Source organism: Equus quagga, chromosome 9 (assembly GCF_021613505.1).
Source record: "Equus quagga isolate Etosha38 chromosome 9, UCLA_HA_Equagga_1.0, whole genome shotgun sequence".
NCBI lineage: Eukaryota > Metazoa > Chordata > Mammalia > Perissodactyla > Equidae > Equus > Equus quagga.
In genome coordinates, this window is record NC_060275.1 from 48,278,949 (window position 1) to 48,295,819 (window position 16,871).

A 16,871-nucleotide genomic window follows, 5' to 3' on the forward strand; every position below is an offset into this window, starting at 1 on the left:
TACAAACTCAGCAGCATTAATAATGAAGAAGTGCACAAGAATGCACTAATACTTGCATGACAAGAGCTGGGCATTCAGCTGGACGTCAGCTGAATGCATTCGGACTATTTCATGACAAGAAGCTGGACAGACACCCATATTTACCGATTTCATAGAGACAGACATGCTGGATTTCTCTCTGATCGACTGCAAGTTCCAAAGCAGTGTGGAAGGAAGTCAAGGCACTGTTGATTTGACACTAAGGACAAAATGAAAACAGAGTCACTGGTTGACACCTGTCAATAACATCACAGTCATCGTAATTCCAAAGGACCTTTTTCCTTAATAGCTATCTTAGATTAAGCAGTACAGAAGAGAGTGACTTAAAGATTTCCAGAACACTCGACTTTGCCCACGCAGTTGTGAGATGAACCTAAGCACAGGGCACTTCTTCTGCTCAGGCAGGAGATTCCTCCAGCGAGGGCTCAGCTCACCCCCACCTTCCCCCACGGCACCCTCTTCAGACGTGGACAACAGAACTTGTATTAGACGAGTTTGCTAGTCCAGCTCCATGGGACCAGGTAAGTTTTACAGGGGTAGCGACTATATTCCACCCTTCTGGGTACACCCACCCCGGCCCGGAAGATGGCAGTCAGGACTGAGGGACTGCATGAGCCCTGCTCTGCCTCCCCCACACTCCGCCTCCTCAGGGTCCCTGTGTGCCTCCCTCTCTGCCCCCACCACGCCCTTTCCAAGGCCCCCAAGGCCTCTTCTCCCCACAGGCAGCCAGGAGGGGGCAGGAAGGGTCCTGGAAGAGGGGCTGTGGGCTTCTCTGAGGACCAGCCCCCACCACATTCCTGGGCTCCTTGTGATGCATGGTTCCTGCAGGAGGCCTCCAGGACACAACACACTGCACTGATGAGTCAGAAGGAGATGTGCAGGACAGTCTGTGACTCAGGAACATTGTAGGCCAAGTGACTGCTCACCCAAGGCCACTGCTGGATCACTAACTGCTCATACTCCATACAACACTTCACTCTGTTGTCAGGAAGGTTCGAACACAGCGTTCAACCCCTCATCACCAGCCCCGAATGCTGACTAGGTAGCCACGGAAGATACACTTCACTGAGTCACAGGAAGCTTAACATCCAGTTGGAGGGAACCTCACAGAAATGTAAAACAGGTGCACAACTCTGAGGGCAGACATCCACACAGATTGTAAGCACACAGCCAAATACCAGAGACCTAAAAAATCAATCAGTCTTTTACGAAGAGCACGTGTGTGCAGAGAGAGCTCTGTCGTTACATCCGTCTCTAACTTCTCCCTTGCTGGATCAGCAGTTTTTTTCCTGCATCATGCAGGCACTCGATTTAGCACATTTACACAGAAACGACAGTGTTGAGAACTCTGCTCTTCACGCATCTCCCCAGTTTGCTAAGTGCATGACATTCAACTGTCACACACGGGATATTGCTGCATGGGCATCACTTCCAAGCTGTGCCCAGCTGGGGTTCAGTGCATCCTAGCCATGCCACAGTGCCCTTCAGAGGACAGAAAACTGCTCGGTGAACGTTTGTTGGGGAACTACTATGTGCCCGGCTCTGAAGGCACAAAGACAGGCCAAAACAAGGCTTTGAATGTAAGTAAAGAAAAAAGAAACCAAGTAACATTTGTATGAACATTGTTTCTCTTAACTCTTCCAAAAACTCTGAAGACAGAGAAGACAAAAACGGTATGATTTCACTCATATGAGGAAGATAAACAAACCCGTGGACAAAGAAAACAGATTAGTGGTTACCAGAGGGTAAAGGGGATAAAGGGGCACATATGTATGGTGACAGATAAAAACGAGACTATTGGGGGTGAGCATGATGCACTCTATACAGAAACTGATAGATAATAATCTACCCCTGAAATTACACAATGTTATAAATCAATATGACCTCAATAAAATAATTAAATTAAAAAAACCTCTCTGAGATAGGCATGTATTAGGTCCATTTTCAGATGAAGAAACTGAAGTTCAAAGAGGTTAAGTAGCTTGGTCAAGGCCAACAATCTAGCAATTGACTGGTATCCAAACTCTGCTCCAGCTGAGTCCAGATGTGCTCTCCTCAGGGAGAGTGCATGAGCTGTGATACAGGAGCCTGAGACGAGGGAGCGGATCCCGGATTATCCAGGTGGGCCCTAAACGCAATCACATGTCCTTATAAGAGGGAGAAACAGAGAAAGCAGACACACATGGAAGAGGAGGCAGTGTAACCACGGAGGCACAGACTGGAGTGATGTGGCCACAAGCCCAGGAATGCGGACAGCCGCCAGAGGCTGTAACAGGCGAGGAAAACGTTCTCCCTGGAGCCTCCGGGGAGAGCACTGCCCTGCCCACACCTTGAGTTCACCCCAGGGAAACTGACTGGACTTCTGGCCTCCAGAACTTCGAGAGAATAAATGTCTATTGTTGTAAGCCGCCAAGTTTGTGGTAATTTGTTAAACAGCCTTAGAAAACTGACACAGTGTATTCTTTAAAAATTAAACTGCAAGGAAAGTACCATGCTTTTTCTGTTACAAGCAGAACTAATAGAACTGGAAAGTACTGAGACCATTTATGGAGCTTAATGACATTAACTCCAAAATTAATTCCAGTTCTAGCCCGACACTCATTGAGGAATTACAATGAACAATCACTAAAGAGTGGAAAAACATTTCCCCTTATTTTTCACCAAAATAACTTAAAATAAAAATGATCTGTGGGAGCTTTTATGGTTACAAATTAAAATATCCGCTACACAGCAGAGAAAGAAGAATTATCCTCAATTTGATATTCGATTCACAGTTTAATTTTTGAAGAAATTCACATACCCTGGGGCCTGAAGGGAATACCGAAAATGGTCTGGTGTGAAAAAGCCGTGAATCCAAGCCTCAGACAGTATCACACAGGCTTTTGTCTCGTGAATTATGCACTGACACGCTGTGTCACAGAAACTACCTAAAGCCTCAGTTTCCTCACTAGTAAAATGAGAAAAAAACGGTAGCTAGCTTCACCTGCTTCCAGAGGAAGCCACAAAGAACCAAAGCACAAGTCTTTGCCCAGTTAAATGGAGCATACTTATTGCCAAATTAAAATCAGCATAATTCATGGCTACTGCATTGTTACTACAGAGATCTAGTGTGTTTTTCCAGTCATTCAGGACTTCTTGACAGGTGTATTCTGAGGCATTTTATACTACTTGTGGCAATTGTAAAAGGGATTTGTTCCTCCATTTTACCTTCTAAGTGAGTGTTGCTGGTTTGTAGGAAAACTTGGGATTTTTGCAAGTTGATTTTGTATATGTCATTATTATAGTCTTATGAATTCTCATAATCTTTTTAGTTGTTTTCTCTTGGATTTTCTAGGGAGATATTCAAATCATTTGCAAATAATGACAGCGTTGTCCTTTCCTCTACAAAAGACTTCTCCGATAACTGGCTAGGATATCAGTTAAAATACTGAATATTAGCACACATCCTTGCTTTATTCCCATCTGTAATGAGATTTAATGTTGCACCATTAAATGTAGTTTTCAGTATATGCATGTTTTTAGTAGGTACCATTTTTAACAAAGAGAGAAATTTCCTTTCTATCTCTAATTTGCTAATAGTTTCTTTGGTTTTTTAAAGTGCCTTTCATTCAGTGCCATTTGGGCATCTATTGACAGGATTGGATGGTTTGATCAATTACTTCCTCAACACAGGGAATAACAGGAACATACTTCCTGAGGCTGAACCATGCCTGCCCTTGGGGAAGAAGCCCTGCTAAGGTCATAATACGGCATTTAAAAAATATGCTGTTGGATTTGATTTGCTAATATTGATTTAGAATTTCTTTATTCAGGATGAAGTTGACCTATAATATTTTGTTTAGTGTTCTCCTCTGTGAGTTTTGGTATCAGGATAATGCCGGAACTTGTAGACTTCCAGAAAATATGAAATATTTTCTATGCTCAGGAACTATCTAACTAGTTCACTATAAAGCCATATCTTTCAACTGAATAATTCATTTAAAATGTTTAAATTACCACAATTTATATTTTTCCTTTTAATGGGCACACAGTGTAACAAAGAATATTAAATTTTAGTCAATAGTGCCAGATTTCACTGCCAACTTCATCACCAACACAATTTTGAACCTTAGGAAATAATTTGTTTTGTTTGTACTCTCAGGGGATGTTGAAAGAAGTGAATTCATGTAAATAAAATGCTCTTGGGAAAGGTACATTGTCTTTACAAAGAGCTCTATGTCACCCGTTAATAGTGCTGGGAAATAAATCACAATATTATTTTCCAACATTTAGAACCAAGGCTTGGGCAGTAAGTGGCAATTAAGCTTCTCACAAATTATTTCAGCCACCAGGAGAGATTCCAGATTCTATCTAGCAGGCATAATTAAGAGCTGTTTAAGAGTCTACCACAAATATACAAGGGTGTACTCTTGCCTAATCCAAAAACATACACGGCTGGAGAGACAGGAGACAAAGAAAAATGAAACATGTAATATGAAGGGATGCTGTAACCACAGGCAACATTTTCCACACAATATTAAAAATGTTAGGTTATTCTTAAGCTATTTCCACAGTAGTATATCTTTAAAGCCCTTTAGAAAGTAAGGATCTCCAAGTACACATATGAAGACACAAAAAGCATGAATAATTTTCAGAGTCAGTACTAATGTTACATTCTGTTCTACTCCAAGATTTTCACTAGTAACACCAAGCTGAGAGGACTCACTCAATCCAGGTACCTAGCAAAAGCTTCCACTTCCAAAGTTGCAAAACAAAGTGGAAATGGAAACAAGGCCAAGTTCTGTGGGGGCCCGGCCCAGACTGTGGTGCCAAAGGGACACCACGTCCCAGACTTCCCCGAATCCGTAAAGCAGGCAGTTTCCTTTGTACCGCCTCCAGAATCACATTTAACCTTAAATGACAGCAAGAGTTCACAAACTCCAGGGTCTCAGCTTGGAGCCTGTCCACTGACATTCAGATAATGTTGGTATCACTTAATTCTGCCGGGTTAAACACCAGAGAGGGGATCACCGTCGTGGTGCCTGTGGTCCAGCTACGGGGGAAGGGTGTTCCCATGCAGACGGCTCTAATGTGTGTTTGCTTTTGAGAATTTTCAGTTCTGTCAGATACGTTTGTAAAACACAGGGCATATTCTTTCAAGGTGTTTTAAGTAACTAGTAAGCAAAGAGTTTGTTAGGCACAGGCAGAGTTCCTGAGATGTGTTAAGAACACAGTTAAGCACTTAGCAAGGAGAGCCTGTGTGTGTCTGTGTCTCTGTGTGTTACAGAGAATGAAAGAGCAAGGAGATATCTAATATTCACGAGGCACCTGGGTACTAAGTATACATGAGACTAAATACACAAAAACACTAAATAATCAGAATACTAAATATGCATTAGAACTTAACATTTATGAAGTATTAATTTGACCACCCGTTGGTGATGCCCCTTCTAGCACCATGTCCTCTGCCCAAGAAACACTAATAAAACCCCTAACTGACCATCAGTTTAATTAGCTGTGGCCAGGTGTACTTATCCTCGTGTGTTTCTGACCAAGCATGTGACATCGGCCAGGGCACCTTCCCCCGTGGGCCCCTCTCTCCTCGTACCCACCCGTCAGTGAGGAAGGCTGATGTGCAGAGTGAAGCAGGACACTGCACACTGAGTGCCCCAGGACTCAGGTGGTGTAGCCCTCCCACCCCACTTGCACCGGTCCTAAGAGTGTTAACTGATGTTCTCTCTTTCCCTTTGTTTCCTGCTGTGTGTTTTACACTGATTTAGTAAACCGTGATTCAAGCCCGTTTTAATTTGGTCTGTGAGTCTTTCTGTTCTGGCACCTCTGGGAGAGCTTGCCAGGTACTCGGAGGCTACTGGGGTACTGGTGGCATCTATGTGAAAAGAAAGAGGAAAACCCCAGGTACCTGTGAGGAGACACTACTTTGCACTGCTAACTGTTATGGGCTGAAGTGCGTTCGCCCAAATTCATATGTTGAAGTCCCCTAGTATCCCAGAATGTAACCATATTTGGAGATAAGGTTGTTAAAGAGGTGATTAAGTTAAAGTGAGGTCTTTAGGGCAGGCCCCAATCCAATGTGACTGATGTCCTTGTAAGAAAAGGAGATTAAGAAGCAGACATGTGCACACACAGAGGAAGGACCACATTAGAGGGAGAAGGCGGCCATCTCCAAGCCAAGGAGGGGGGTCTTGGGAGAGATCAAGGCTGCCGGCACCCTGACCCTGGACTTCCTACCTCAGGACTGTAAGAAAATAAACTTCTGTACCCAGTCTGTGCTTCTTTGTGTGGCAGCCCTGGGAACCTAAAGACACCCCCTGTCAGAGGTGCCCTGTTTTGGGGAGACATTCGTCCCTTCTCCACGCTCATGTATGTGGTGGGAACGGACAGTATCCTGCTTCTCTGGAAAACTTTTCTGGTCTCTGGACCTAAGTGAGGCAAATCACAGCACCTCCCCCTCCCCTGGACTCAGAATCCACCCCCACAGTTGCTCTTACAGGTGACGAAGGTGGGCAGGTGTGGTCTCTGGCTTCCTGCGTGTGTGTAAGCACGTATTTCAGTGCATGTGTGCCTGAGCGCATATGGTGCACCTAAGTTATTTCCTCATAGGCTAGCAAATTGTATAAGTAATTTGTATAAACACCAGACAGCCTGCCCCAAAGGTTTTACCAATTTACATGTGTGCCAACAGTTTATAATGGGCCTATTTCCCTATACCTTTTTCTAGCACAGCATGTTTTTAATATCAGCCAATCATTTTTTCCATGTAGTTTTAGTTTGCATCTCCTCGTTTACATTGTGAGGGTCATATGCTATTGGCCATCTGCATATCTTATTTCATGGTTTGTCTAAGTGTTCTGGCTATTTTTGTTTTTGTATGTTTATATTATCCTTTATTATTATTATATTTATCCAGGGGCTATAGAAATATAACTATTATCACAGCACAACTGGGAGGGAAAGAGCAGGAGGCAAGAGTATCCATTCATTCAAAATACACGCACACACACTCTCTGAGGCCCCGCTGTCTAGAAGCCAGGCACTGGCTGAGGCATTTAAGATAAGCAGTGACCCAGACAAAGTCGCTGCCTCGTGCAGCTTATATTCTCATTTTAATGGAGAGAGACAGACAATGAGCAAATAAGGAAAACACCTTATGCCATGTGTCCAATGAGGATGAGTCTCCAGGCAGGAGTGAGGTGGGTGGATTATAATGAAGGGGGATAGGGAGTCCAGTCAGGGAAGGTCTCCCTGAGAAGATGACTGAACAAAGTTGAAGGAAGTGAGGGAATGGTTGAAGCAGATATCACGGTAAAAGCATTTTAGGCAAAGGCGCAGAAGGGGCAAAGGCCCCGAGGCAGAGCATGCCCTGCATGTTTGAGGAAGGAAGGAGGCCAGTGAGGCAGGCATAGAGTTGGGGTGAGCACTGGGAGGTGGATGATGAGGTCGCAGAGGTTATAGGGGCTAGTGTGTGTAGGGTCTTGTAGGCCATTAGAAGAATTTCGGTTAACGGGCCTGCCCAGTGGCACAGGGGTTAAGTTCATACATTCTGCTTTGGCAGCCCAGGGTTCGCTGGTTTGGATCCTGGGTGCAGACCTACACACTGCTTGTCAAGCCATGCTGTGGCAGGTGTCCCACATATAAAGTAGAGGAAGATGGGCACAGATGTTAGCTCAGGGCCAGTCTTCCTCAGCAAAAAGAGGAGGATTGGTGGCAGATGTTAGCTCAAGGCTAATCTTCCTCAAAAAAAAAAAAAACGAATTTGGGTTTCTGCACAGAATGAGAAGGGAAGTCATTTAAGGGTTTTGCACAGAGGCATGACATGATGTGACTTAAATTTTACCACATCCACTCAGGCTGTGTTGAGAACAGACTGTAGGGCAGGAAGAACAAAAACAGGTCAGTTAGGAGACTACTGTAACTATCCAGGAGAAAATGATGGTGGCTGGGACCAGGGTGGGGTGGAAAGGGTGGAAAGAAGTGCTCTGATTCTAGAGTGTTTTGAAAAGCAGAGTTGACAAGATTTACCAAAGCTTTGGATGTAAGGTACAAAAGAAAGAGAAAAATCAAGGATGACTCCAAGGTTTTCGCCATAGGAGGACAGAGTTACCAGCAAGGAAAATGCAGGGGACTGCAGGGAGGGCGTCTTTGGGGACAAGACAGAAGCATGGGCAAACTGCCTGTTGGAGATGTTGAGTAGGAGGACTGGACATGAGTCTGGAATTCAAGAGGGAACTCTGAGCTAAAGAACAAATTTGGGGGTCACTGGAATATATGGGGTGTCATGAGGCTGGATGAACTTGCTAAAGGAATGAAGGAAGGTAATAGAGAGAAAAGTCCAAGACCTGAGGTATTCCAGTAGCTGGAGGTTGGGCAAATGAGTAGGAAACTGCAAAAGAGATGGAGAAGGAGTGGCCAACGAGCCTGGAGGAAAACCAGGAGTGGGTAAGATCCCTGAGGCCAAGGAGAGGGGAGAGGAAATGAGCAACACTGAGCAGAAGTCTACACTGGAGGAAATTAATCTCTTTATAAAATGGTTGACGAGGACCAGATTTAAAGTGAGAAGGTTGAGCAAGTGCAAAAGATATAAGAAGAGGCCTCTGAAATTCCTAATTAATTCACAAAATCCCATAAATAAGAAAGAGACTATCCAATATGAGTCACATGAGACATGAAAGAGACCCAGCAAATAAACAGAAATTGATGCTGACCTTGAAACATATTTCTCAGGAAATACAGCAGAGGATTTCAGTGAGTCCCTAAGAACTGGACTACAATGAGTACTGTGTGTTACTGCTGACTACACATACAAACTGTACATTAATAAATTATACATAGATTTCTATAACACAGGGATGTGCTGTGAATCTCCACTTGCCCTTTCATGGTCTGCACAAATTTCTGACAGATGAATTCCTCCAGACTTTACTGGGAATGACTATTGAGAAGATATAGATCTCCAACTGATAAGGATAGTCAATACTCTGATATCTAGCAAAAGGTAAATAGCAGTTATTTCTGGAATGCAAGATTTTTATCTGCTTCTTGATGTACTTTTGTATTTTACCATGTTCCCAAATGAATATGCATTATTTAGACAGAACAAGGTGGTAAGAAATACACGTTCTGATGCTGAGCCTTTAAAGAATGCTGCCTTAACCAGCTTACTCCAGTCTCATCATCGTCATCACAAAAGCTAACGTGTGGCACTCTTATCAAGTGCCTGGTAAGATGGCAAACCCTCTCGGGACAATCTGTGTGCTTTGCTGAAGGCCATACAGCTGTTCAAGGTCAAGGTGCAGAAACATGAACCTGTTTATTCCAACTCTAGAGCCAACACTCCTCACCTCCGTGCTCTCCTCAGGTCCCACCCACCTCCTCCATCCCCACTTCCCCCAGTCATCCCCACCTACAATGACCACCCATTCATGTGGCACTTTCCTTCTATTGCCTTTTCATGCATTCACATTGCTATCTTTATCATTAGATTATAATTTCTTTGGGGGAAGGGTCTTTTTCTATTTCTCTTCGCATCCCCCAGAAGACCTTTTAGATCATAGGCAACAAATCTCTGATTATGTACAAATAATGAAATATAGTAGTTATGTTTTCAGTACCTCCAGTGTGGATGGACAGCAATCTCCTTGGAAAATGAGTTATGTAACTGAATCTATCACTAACAGTAGAGGAACTGAATAATGTACCAGTCACAAGATTTCCTTGGTCTCTCAACAGTTACGCACATAATTCTGACAAAATTTGTGATGGAAAGTGCTTTATACTAGATTTACAACCCAGACACAATTCTGTCTAAATAGGAAAAGTCCTGACTAAGTACCGTGTGCCTAGCACTTTACCATACCCATGTTACATTACTGAAGGCTGACCTGGGAGATGCTGCCCTCTTTTTACAGACAAGGACACAGGCTCAGACAGCTCTGTCAGCCAGTAAGTTGAAGAGACCATTTTGAGCGGAGTTCAATGCTTTTTCAGCTATACATGCTGCCTTTTAAAATTACAGAAAAGGAATTATATGAAAAGCAGCAGTAAATTTAAAAGAAATGTGCTTATGTTAAAGATGCTATCAAAGAGCTAAAACAGTGAAGAAGATAATGCAAAGAACTAACTTAGAAAAACAAAGACCACAGAAACACAGAATATACTAATCTACAAGCGGTCAGATTACTCAAAAGAAGACAGCAATTCAAGATAAACAGACAAACCAGAAAATAGATGCAGAGGAGCTAATATGCAAGAGAGAAACAAATAGAAGCCATAATTAGGAAAGTGACTTTGAAAAGTTTTCCTGGAAGTGAAGGGCATTCTCTGTAGAGGATGTCAAACGGGCAAGCTGCTACGTGGGTTTTTTTCAAAGAGGAATTAAAGACAAGTTGTGAAAAACAGAAATAATCCCAGATAATTAGTTCCGAAGATTAAAGAACCATAAAAAAATGTTTTTAAAACAGCTTTGTTGAGATATATTTCACATACCAGAAAATGCATCCTTTTAAAGTGTACAATTAAGTGGCTTTCAGTATAGTCACAGAACCACAAAACTTGAAAACTGAAGAAGTCTTTAAAATTATGTAGCCTAGTGTTTCTCAGAGTGCTCTACTGAATGCTTCTAGTCTCACAGGCTACTGTATGAAAAAGAATTTTCCTGGTGAAATAAATGGGTAAACATGGCACATATACTCTATCTCCCTCACTGTGCAAAACTAAATTGTCTGAGAAGCCCCAGGATATTCCTATTTACCTGACATGGAACCTCTTTTCATGGAATGTGTACTAACTAGTCCATCAAATCAGTAATCCACGGCAGATGCTTCAGAAAACACTGATTTGTTCCAACCCTCTAAGTTTCCAAGTAAAAAACAGTGTGCCAAGGGGCTGGCCCCGTGGCCGAGTGGTTAAATTTGCGCGCTCCGCTGCAGGCAGCCCAGTGTTTCGTTGGTTCAAATCCTGGGCGCGGACATGGCACTGCTCATCAAACCACGCTGAGGCAGCGTCCCACATGCCACAACTAGAAGGACCCACAACGAAGAATATACAACTATGTACTGGGGGGCTTTGGGGAGAAAAAGGAAAAAAATAAAATCTTTAAAAAAAAAATAAAAAAAAACCAGTGTGCCAAAAAGGGTGACTAGCTTGACTGAGGTCTCACAGCTCTTTCAAACTGTCTGATATGTGAGCAACCATCTGGAAGCAAGGAGTGTTTCTATGGTTTATGACAGAGCCAAAGCCAGATCTTCAGACTTGAGTCCAGTGCTCTTTCCACAACACTACACACCAAAACCTGAAGCTCTGAAGCAATACGACAACACATTCCCAGAGCAAACGAGCTCTCTGAGAAACCACAGAGAAATGAGGACCACTCCACTAAACAAAGAAACCAGTGCGCCCAAACATTAAGAGTCCAAAATCATAAAGGAAGACAGAAAAGTTCAATGTGATACTATGAGAAAATATAAAATGTCATACAAGAGTCCTGGACAAGGGGTAGGTGGAAGTGAGAAATGCTATTTCCTAAAACTAGACTCTGAGTCATGCTCAATGGGAATTCACCGTCCACTTACCAGCATCAGAAGCATGAGGAACAAAGAAGACTTGGACCACTGACTGCACGGATGTGTGAACCCATGTTTAAATAAGGAGAAAAACAAGTAAAACACTACGATCATCTTTTCAATCTGATATTAAGGAAAAATCTACCAACAAATAGGTAAGCAGAAAAGGAAACAAGCAAGAACAATAAACATAACCCTGAAGGGCAAAGGAAAAGAATACACATGCACCACTGCACAATTAAATATGAACAGAAACTCCTCTATGAGAAAGGAGATTTGGATTGAGAAACAAAATCCAATGATCTGTTGCTTCCCAGGTCACCCCTATTCCAACTGCCTCTCTCCACCAAAGGCTCCAGCCCCACTGAGTTCCATCTCTCCATTATCTGGCCTTTTCTCGCATCTGGGCTTGAATGCATGCTCCTCCCCCATGCTCTTACCTCTACCTGCAAACTCCTACTGACTCTTCAAAAGCCAGCCCAAACACCCCAACTTCTGGGTCCTCTTTCCCAGCTGTAAGGGTTGCATCGTAGGTGAGCTGCACCCTGCTTTACCCTCCTATACATCTGCTTTTATGTTTCTCAAAGCCTGGCCATGCCAGCATCTGTTTACGTGCCTGCCTGCCATGCAGACCTGATCTCTCTGAGAGCATGAGCTCTGTCGCTGTCACCATTAGTGCAGAAGTCTTAAGAGCAGCCACAGTGGTGCCACCATCATTAAAGCCAACGACGACTGGTACTCACTCAGAGCTCTGTGAGCAGCACATACCTCCCAGATTACCACCTCACTGCATCTTAACAGCAAAACTATGCCCTAGGTACCACCACTAGGGTCCCCATCTCACTGAGGAGGGAAGGTTTAAAGAGATGAAGGGTCTCATCCAAGGTCACTTGGCCAGAGTGGAGGAGCCAGGACTCAGCCCAGCCAGTTGGCCTCCAGGGCTGGGCCCTTAGCCACAGGCTACTGCCAGGCCGAAGTCGAGGGCTACACACAGACTCAAACAAGGGGACCAGACAGAGCAGACCACACAGTTTACCAAATGACATAACTGAGATTAATCACAACAACAAAAGACATATGGCAATGAACATTTAATAACATGAAACCTTTAGGCAGCCTAAAGGAAAACTGTTTTCTATACTCACAACACTTTTGACACCAAATGTGTGGGGTTTTCCCACACCAATGAATTCTCTAGCTCTTTCCTGACATCAGCTGGGTGTCCTACAATTTAATTCAATTCTGACACTAACTACTCGGAGTTAGTACAGTCCCCATAGGTTAGGGGCGCAGTTCTACAAGACTGCCCCCACTGTGGAGGTCAATTGCCAGTAGTGGCTCCCCAGGTAGCCACACTTCTATCTGACATGGTGACAAATCAGGATTCTCATGACCCCCTCCTCAGGGTTGATAGTTTGCTACAATGGCTCACAGAGCTCAGGGAAACACTTTCCTTACTATTACCAGTTTATTATAAAAAATACAAATGAACAGCCAGATGAAGAGGTCCATAGGGCGAGGTAGGGAAGGCTTACGAGCACAGCATATTCTGTCCCTTGGAGTTTGGGGTGCATCACCTCTGAGCACATGGATATATTCACCAACCAGGAAGCTCTCTGAACCCCACTGTTTAGGGATTTTACGGAGCTTCCATTACACAGGCATGATCTCCAGCCTCTCCCTCTCCCAGGAGGTTGGGGGAGGCATGGGGGATGCAGTTGAAAGTTCCAACCCTCTAATCATACATAGTCAGCTCTTCTGGCACCCAGCCCCCATCCTGAAGCTACCTAGTGGCCTCCAGCCACTAGTCATTCATTAACATAAACTCAGGTAAGACTGAAAGAGGCTTGTAATGAATCACAAAAGATGCTCCTATCACCTATCTCACTCAGAAAATTCACAGGTTTAGGAACTTTTCGCCAGGAACTGGGATCAAAGACCAAATATATATCTCTATCACAGTATCACAGCCTCCCAAACACCCTCAAGTAAAACAACAAAATGTAAGCTGAATTTCAAGGAATATAATAAAATCCCTAAATAAGAACACTAATATTTCCCTATTCTAATAAAACAAATATGTTATGAGAAAGCATTAAGAAAATGAACTATAAAACAAGCTAAATTAAGGAAAACTGGAAGTAAAATGGAAATAAAATATGAATTGATAAAAAAATAAAATCTCTCTCTACAAAAACCAATATGATAGTCCAAAAGCCCAATCATAAAATTAAGAAAACACAAATTTATAAAAATACCACAAATAATAAAATACCAAAAATAAGAAAAAGCAATAACACATTTTTACATATCTGGAAATAGTATTCAATCATCTGTTTAAAAAGTAGTAAGTCGACTTATTCTGCTTAGCATAATACTTTCAAGGTCCATCCATGTTGTCGCAAATGGCAAGAGCTCATCTTTTTTATGGCTGTGTAGTATTCCATTGTGTATATATACCACATCTTCTTTATCCATTCATTCACTGATGGGCACTTAGGTTACTTCCAAGACTTGGCTATTGTGAATAATGCTGCAATGAACACACGGGTGCAAATAACTTTCAACTTAGTGTTTTTCTGTTTTTTGGATAAATACCCAGAAGCAGAATAGTTGGGTCATATAGTATTTCTATTCTTAATTTTTTGAGGAATCTCTATACTGTTTTCCATAGTGCTGCACCAATTTACATTCCCACCAGCAGTGTGTGAGCATTCCCTTTTCTTCACATCCTCTCCAACACTTATTATTTCTTGTCTTGTTAATTATAGCCATTCATCATTATGCTAAGCAAAATACGTCATATGGAGAAAGTCAAATACCATGTGATTTTACTCATAAGTGAAAGCTAACAGCAGCAATAAACAAACAAACACATAGATACAGAGATTGGATTGGTGGTTACCAGAGTGGAAGAGGGGAGGGAAGAAGACAAAAAGGATGATAAGGCACATGTGTACAGCGACAGACGGTAATTAGTCTTTGGGTGGTAAACATGATGTGGTCCACACAGAAACTGAAATATAATGATGTACATCTGAAATTTATATAATGTTATAAACCAATGTTACCTCAATAAAAAATAAATAAAACTGAAAAAAGTAGTAAGTGGAAATAGAAAAAGCATAATATAGAACTAAAATGGATATAACAGTAAGTAGATGTTTCTACATTAAAACCTTATTGAAGAAATAAGGGAAGTTATTCAAGAACTGGTTTCAAAGGGTACTTAACAACGAGTAATAGAAAAATACTTTCAAATGTTTAATGATGGTTTAATTACTTTAAGTGATTTGCTTCTCCAAAATGCAAAAGAAAAATTCTATTAAACAATTCATTGTTTAAAAAAATACCAGGTTTATTTCTAAAGCCCAATAAGAATAAGCCTCCCTGAATATTTATATCTACATTTATATTCATACTTAAATATATGTTATTTGCTAATATATATATGTATATAATATATATGTGTGTAACTTATTTGCAAAAAAAAAAAGCTAAAAAGAATCATGGAGTGAGAAAGAAGGCCTGAATTCTGGTTCCTCCTTAATCTCAAAATAACTACACAAAATAACTATGCAAAATAACAATACTTGCAAATATTTATTTTATCTGGACCCCTGTTTACTATATACAGGATGGACAGATGTATGTCCCCCAAAACTGTAAAGACTAATGGGAGAAATAAAAGGTGACATGACTAAAAGGAGAGATATCCTCAGAAATCAATAAGAAATATTATAAATAGAATGTCAATTAAAATTTCCTTATATAGAACCTGACAAACTGATAGTTAAATATGCACGAGAAAACAAGTGGATAAAAATACTAAATAATATATATTTTTAAAGACAATAGTGATGTATTTGTTATATTAAGACATAAAAATCACAATTATCAGAACTATGTAATATTCATTAAAAAATATATATAAAAGGTAGAATATAAAGACATTTCAAAAACAGATCCCATCTATCTTAAGGATTTAATTCCATAACAGCAAGAGAAACACTCTTAAATCAAAAGTATTAATAATTCTGAATTATGGTAGGTATCAGAATTGAACCATACCCATATCTCACATATGCAATGAGGTATGAGAATATAAGAAGAGTTTTTAAAACATCAATTTACAGTCTAGAAGAAAACAGAATAGTCTATGTGTCCCAATTTGGGCTAAAGATAAATTTTATTTCTGAAGAAATGAAGTCTATTATATATAACAAAGATGTATATAAGTTTGAATGTTCAAATTTCACAATAAAATGTAATGATAGTTCTCAAAATGAAAGTAACAGAAGAGGGGAAATACATGATAAACATCATTTATGCTTATATTATACATTAGAATTTAGGCAAATATATAAGGAAAATATTTCGTACTCAAAAGTCATCAAACTTGGTTGGATCAACAGTCTATATTCAAAGAAAAAGAGAGTATACATTCATGTAGAAAACACACACTCTCAGTAACACTTTTTTGAAACATGTATTGAGATGTAATTCAAATATCATAAAATTCACCCACTTAAAGTGTAAAATTCATGGTTTTAGTATATTCACAGAGTTGGACAACCATTACTATAATCAAAATTTAGAATATTTTCATCACCCCAAAAAGAAAGCCTGTATCTACTTTTTTTTTTTTTTACAGAAATTGTGCTGTTCTCTTTTTATTAAAAATATTGGCACCTGTTGCCAATCTTTTTTTTTCCTTCTTCTTTTCCCCAAAGCCCCCCAGTACATAGTTGTATATTCTAGTTGTAAATCCTTCTGGTTGTGCTATGTGGGATGCCGCCTCAGCATGGCCTGATGAGTGGTGCCATATCTGAGCCCAGGATCCAAACCGGTGAAACCCTGGGCCACTGAAGCCAAGTGCGCGGACTTACCCACTCAGCCACGGGGCCGGCCCTAAGCCTATACCTATTAACAGTTACTCCACATTCTCTCTCACCCATACCTGCCCTTAAGTAAGCAATAAATCTATTCTCTCTGTCCTTCTGGAGATTTCATATAAAGAGAATCATACAATATATGCTCCTTTGTGATCGTCTTTTTTCACTTAACAGGTTTTCAGGGTTCATCCATTATATATCAGGACTTCATTCCTTTTTATTGATGAATATTATTCCATTGTATGGATACACATTTATCCATTCATCAGTTGAACATGTGAGTTGGTTCCACTTCTTTGCTTTATGAATAATAACATGGACCTATGTTTTCATTTCTCTTGGATATATTTCTAAGAGTAAAATTGCTGGGTCATATGGT

At 41.1% G+C, this 16,871-nt stretch overlaps 1 protein-coding gene across 4 annotated transcripts in view; it reads right to left on the reverse strand.

Annotated features, from left to right (window-relative positions):
* The window catches only part of TTC39C (tetratricopeptide repeat domain 39C), a 105,419-nt gene that overhangs the window by 16,471 nt on the left and 72,077 nt on the right, over positions 1-16,871 (reverse strand). For all 4 annotated transcript variants that reach the window (XM_046672380.1, XM_046672382.1, XM_046672384.1 and 1 more), the window contains one exon: positions 145-238. In XM_046672380.1, coding sequence (XP_046528336.1) covers positions 145-238 — 94 coding nt within the window. The remainder of the gene's footprint in view (positions 1-144; positions 239-16,871) is intronic.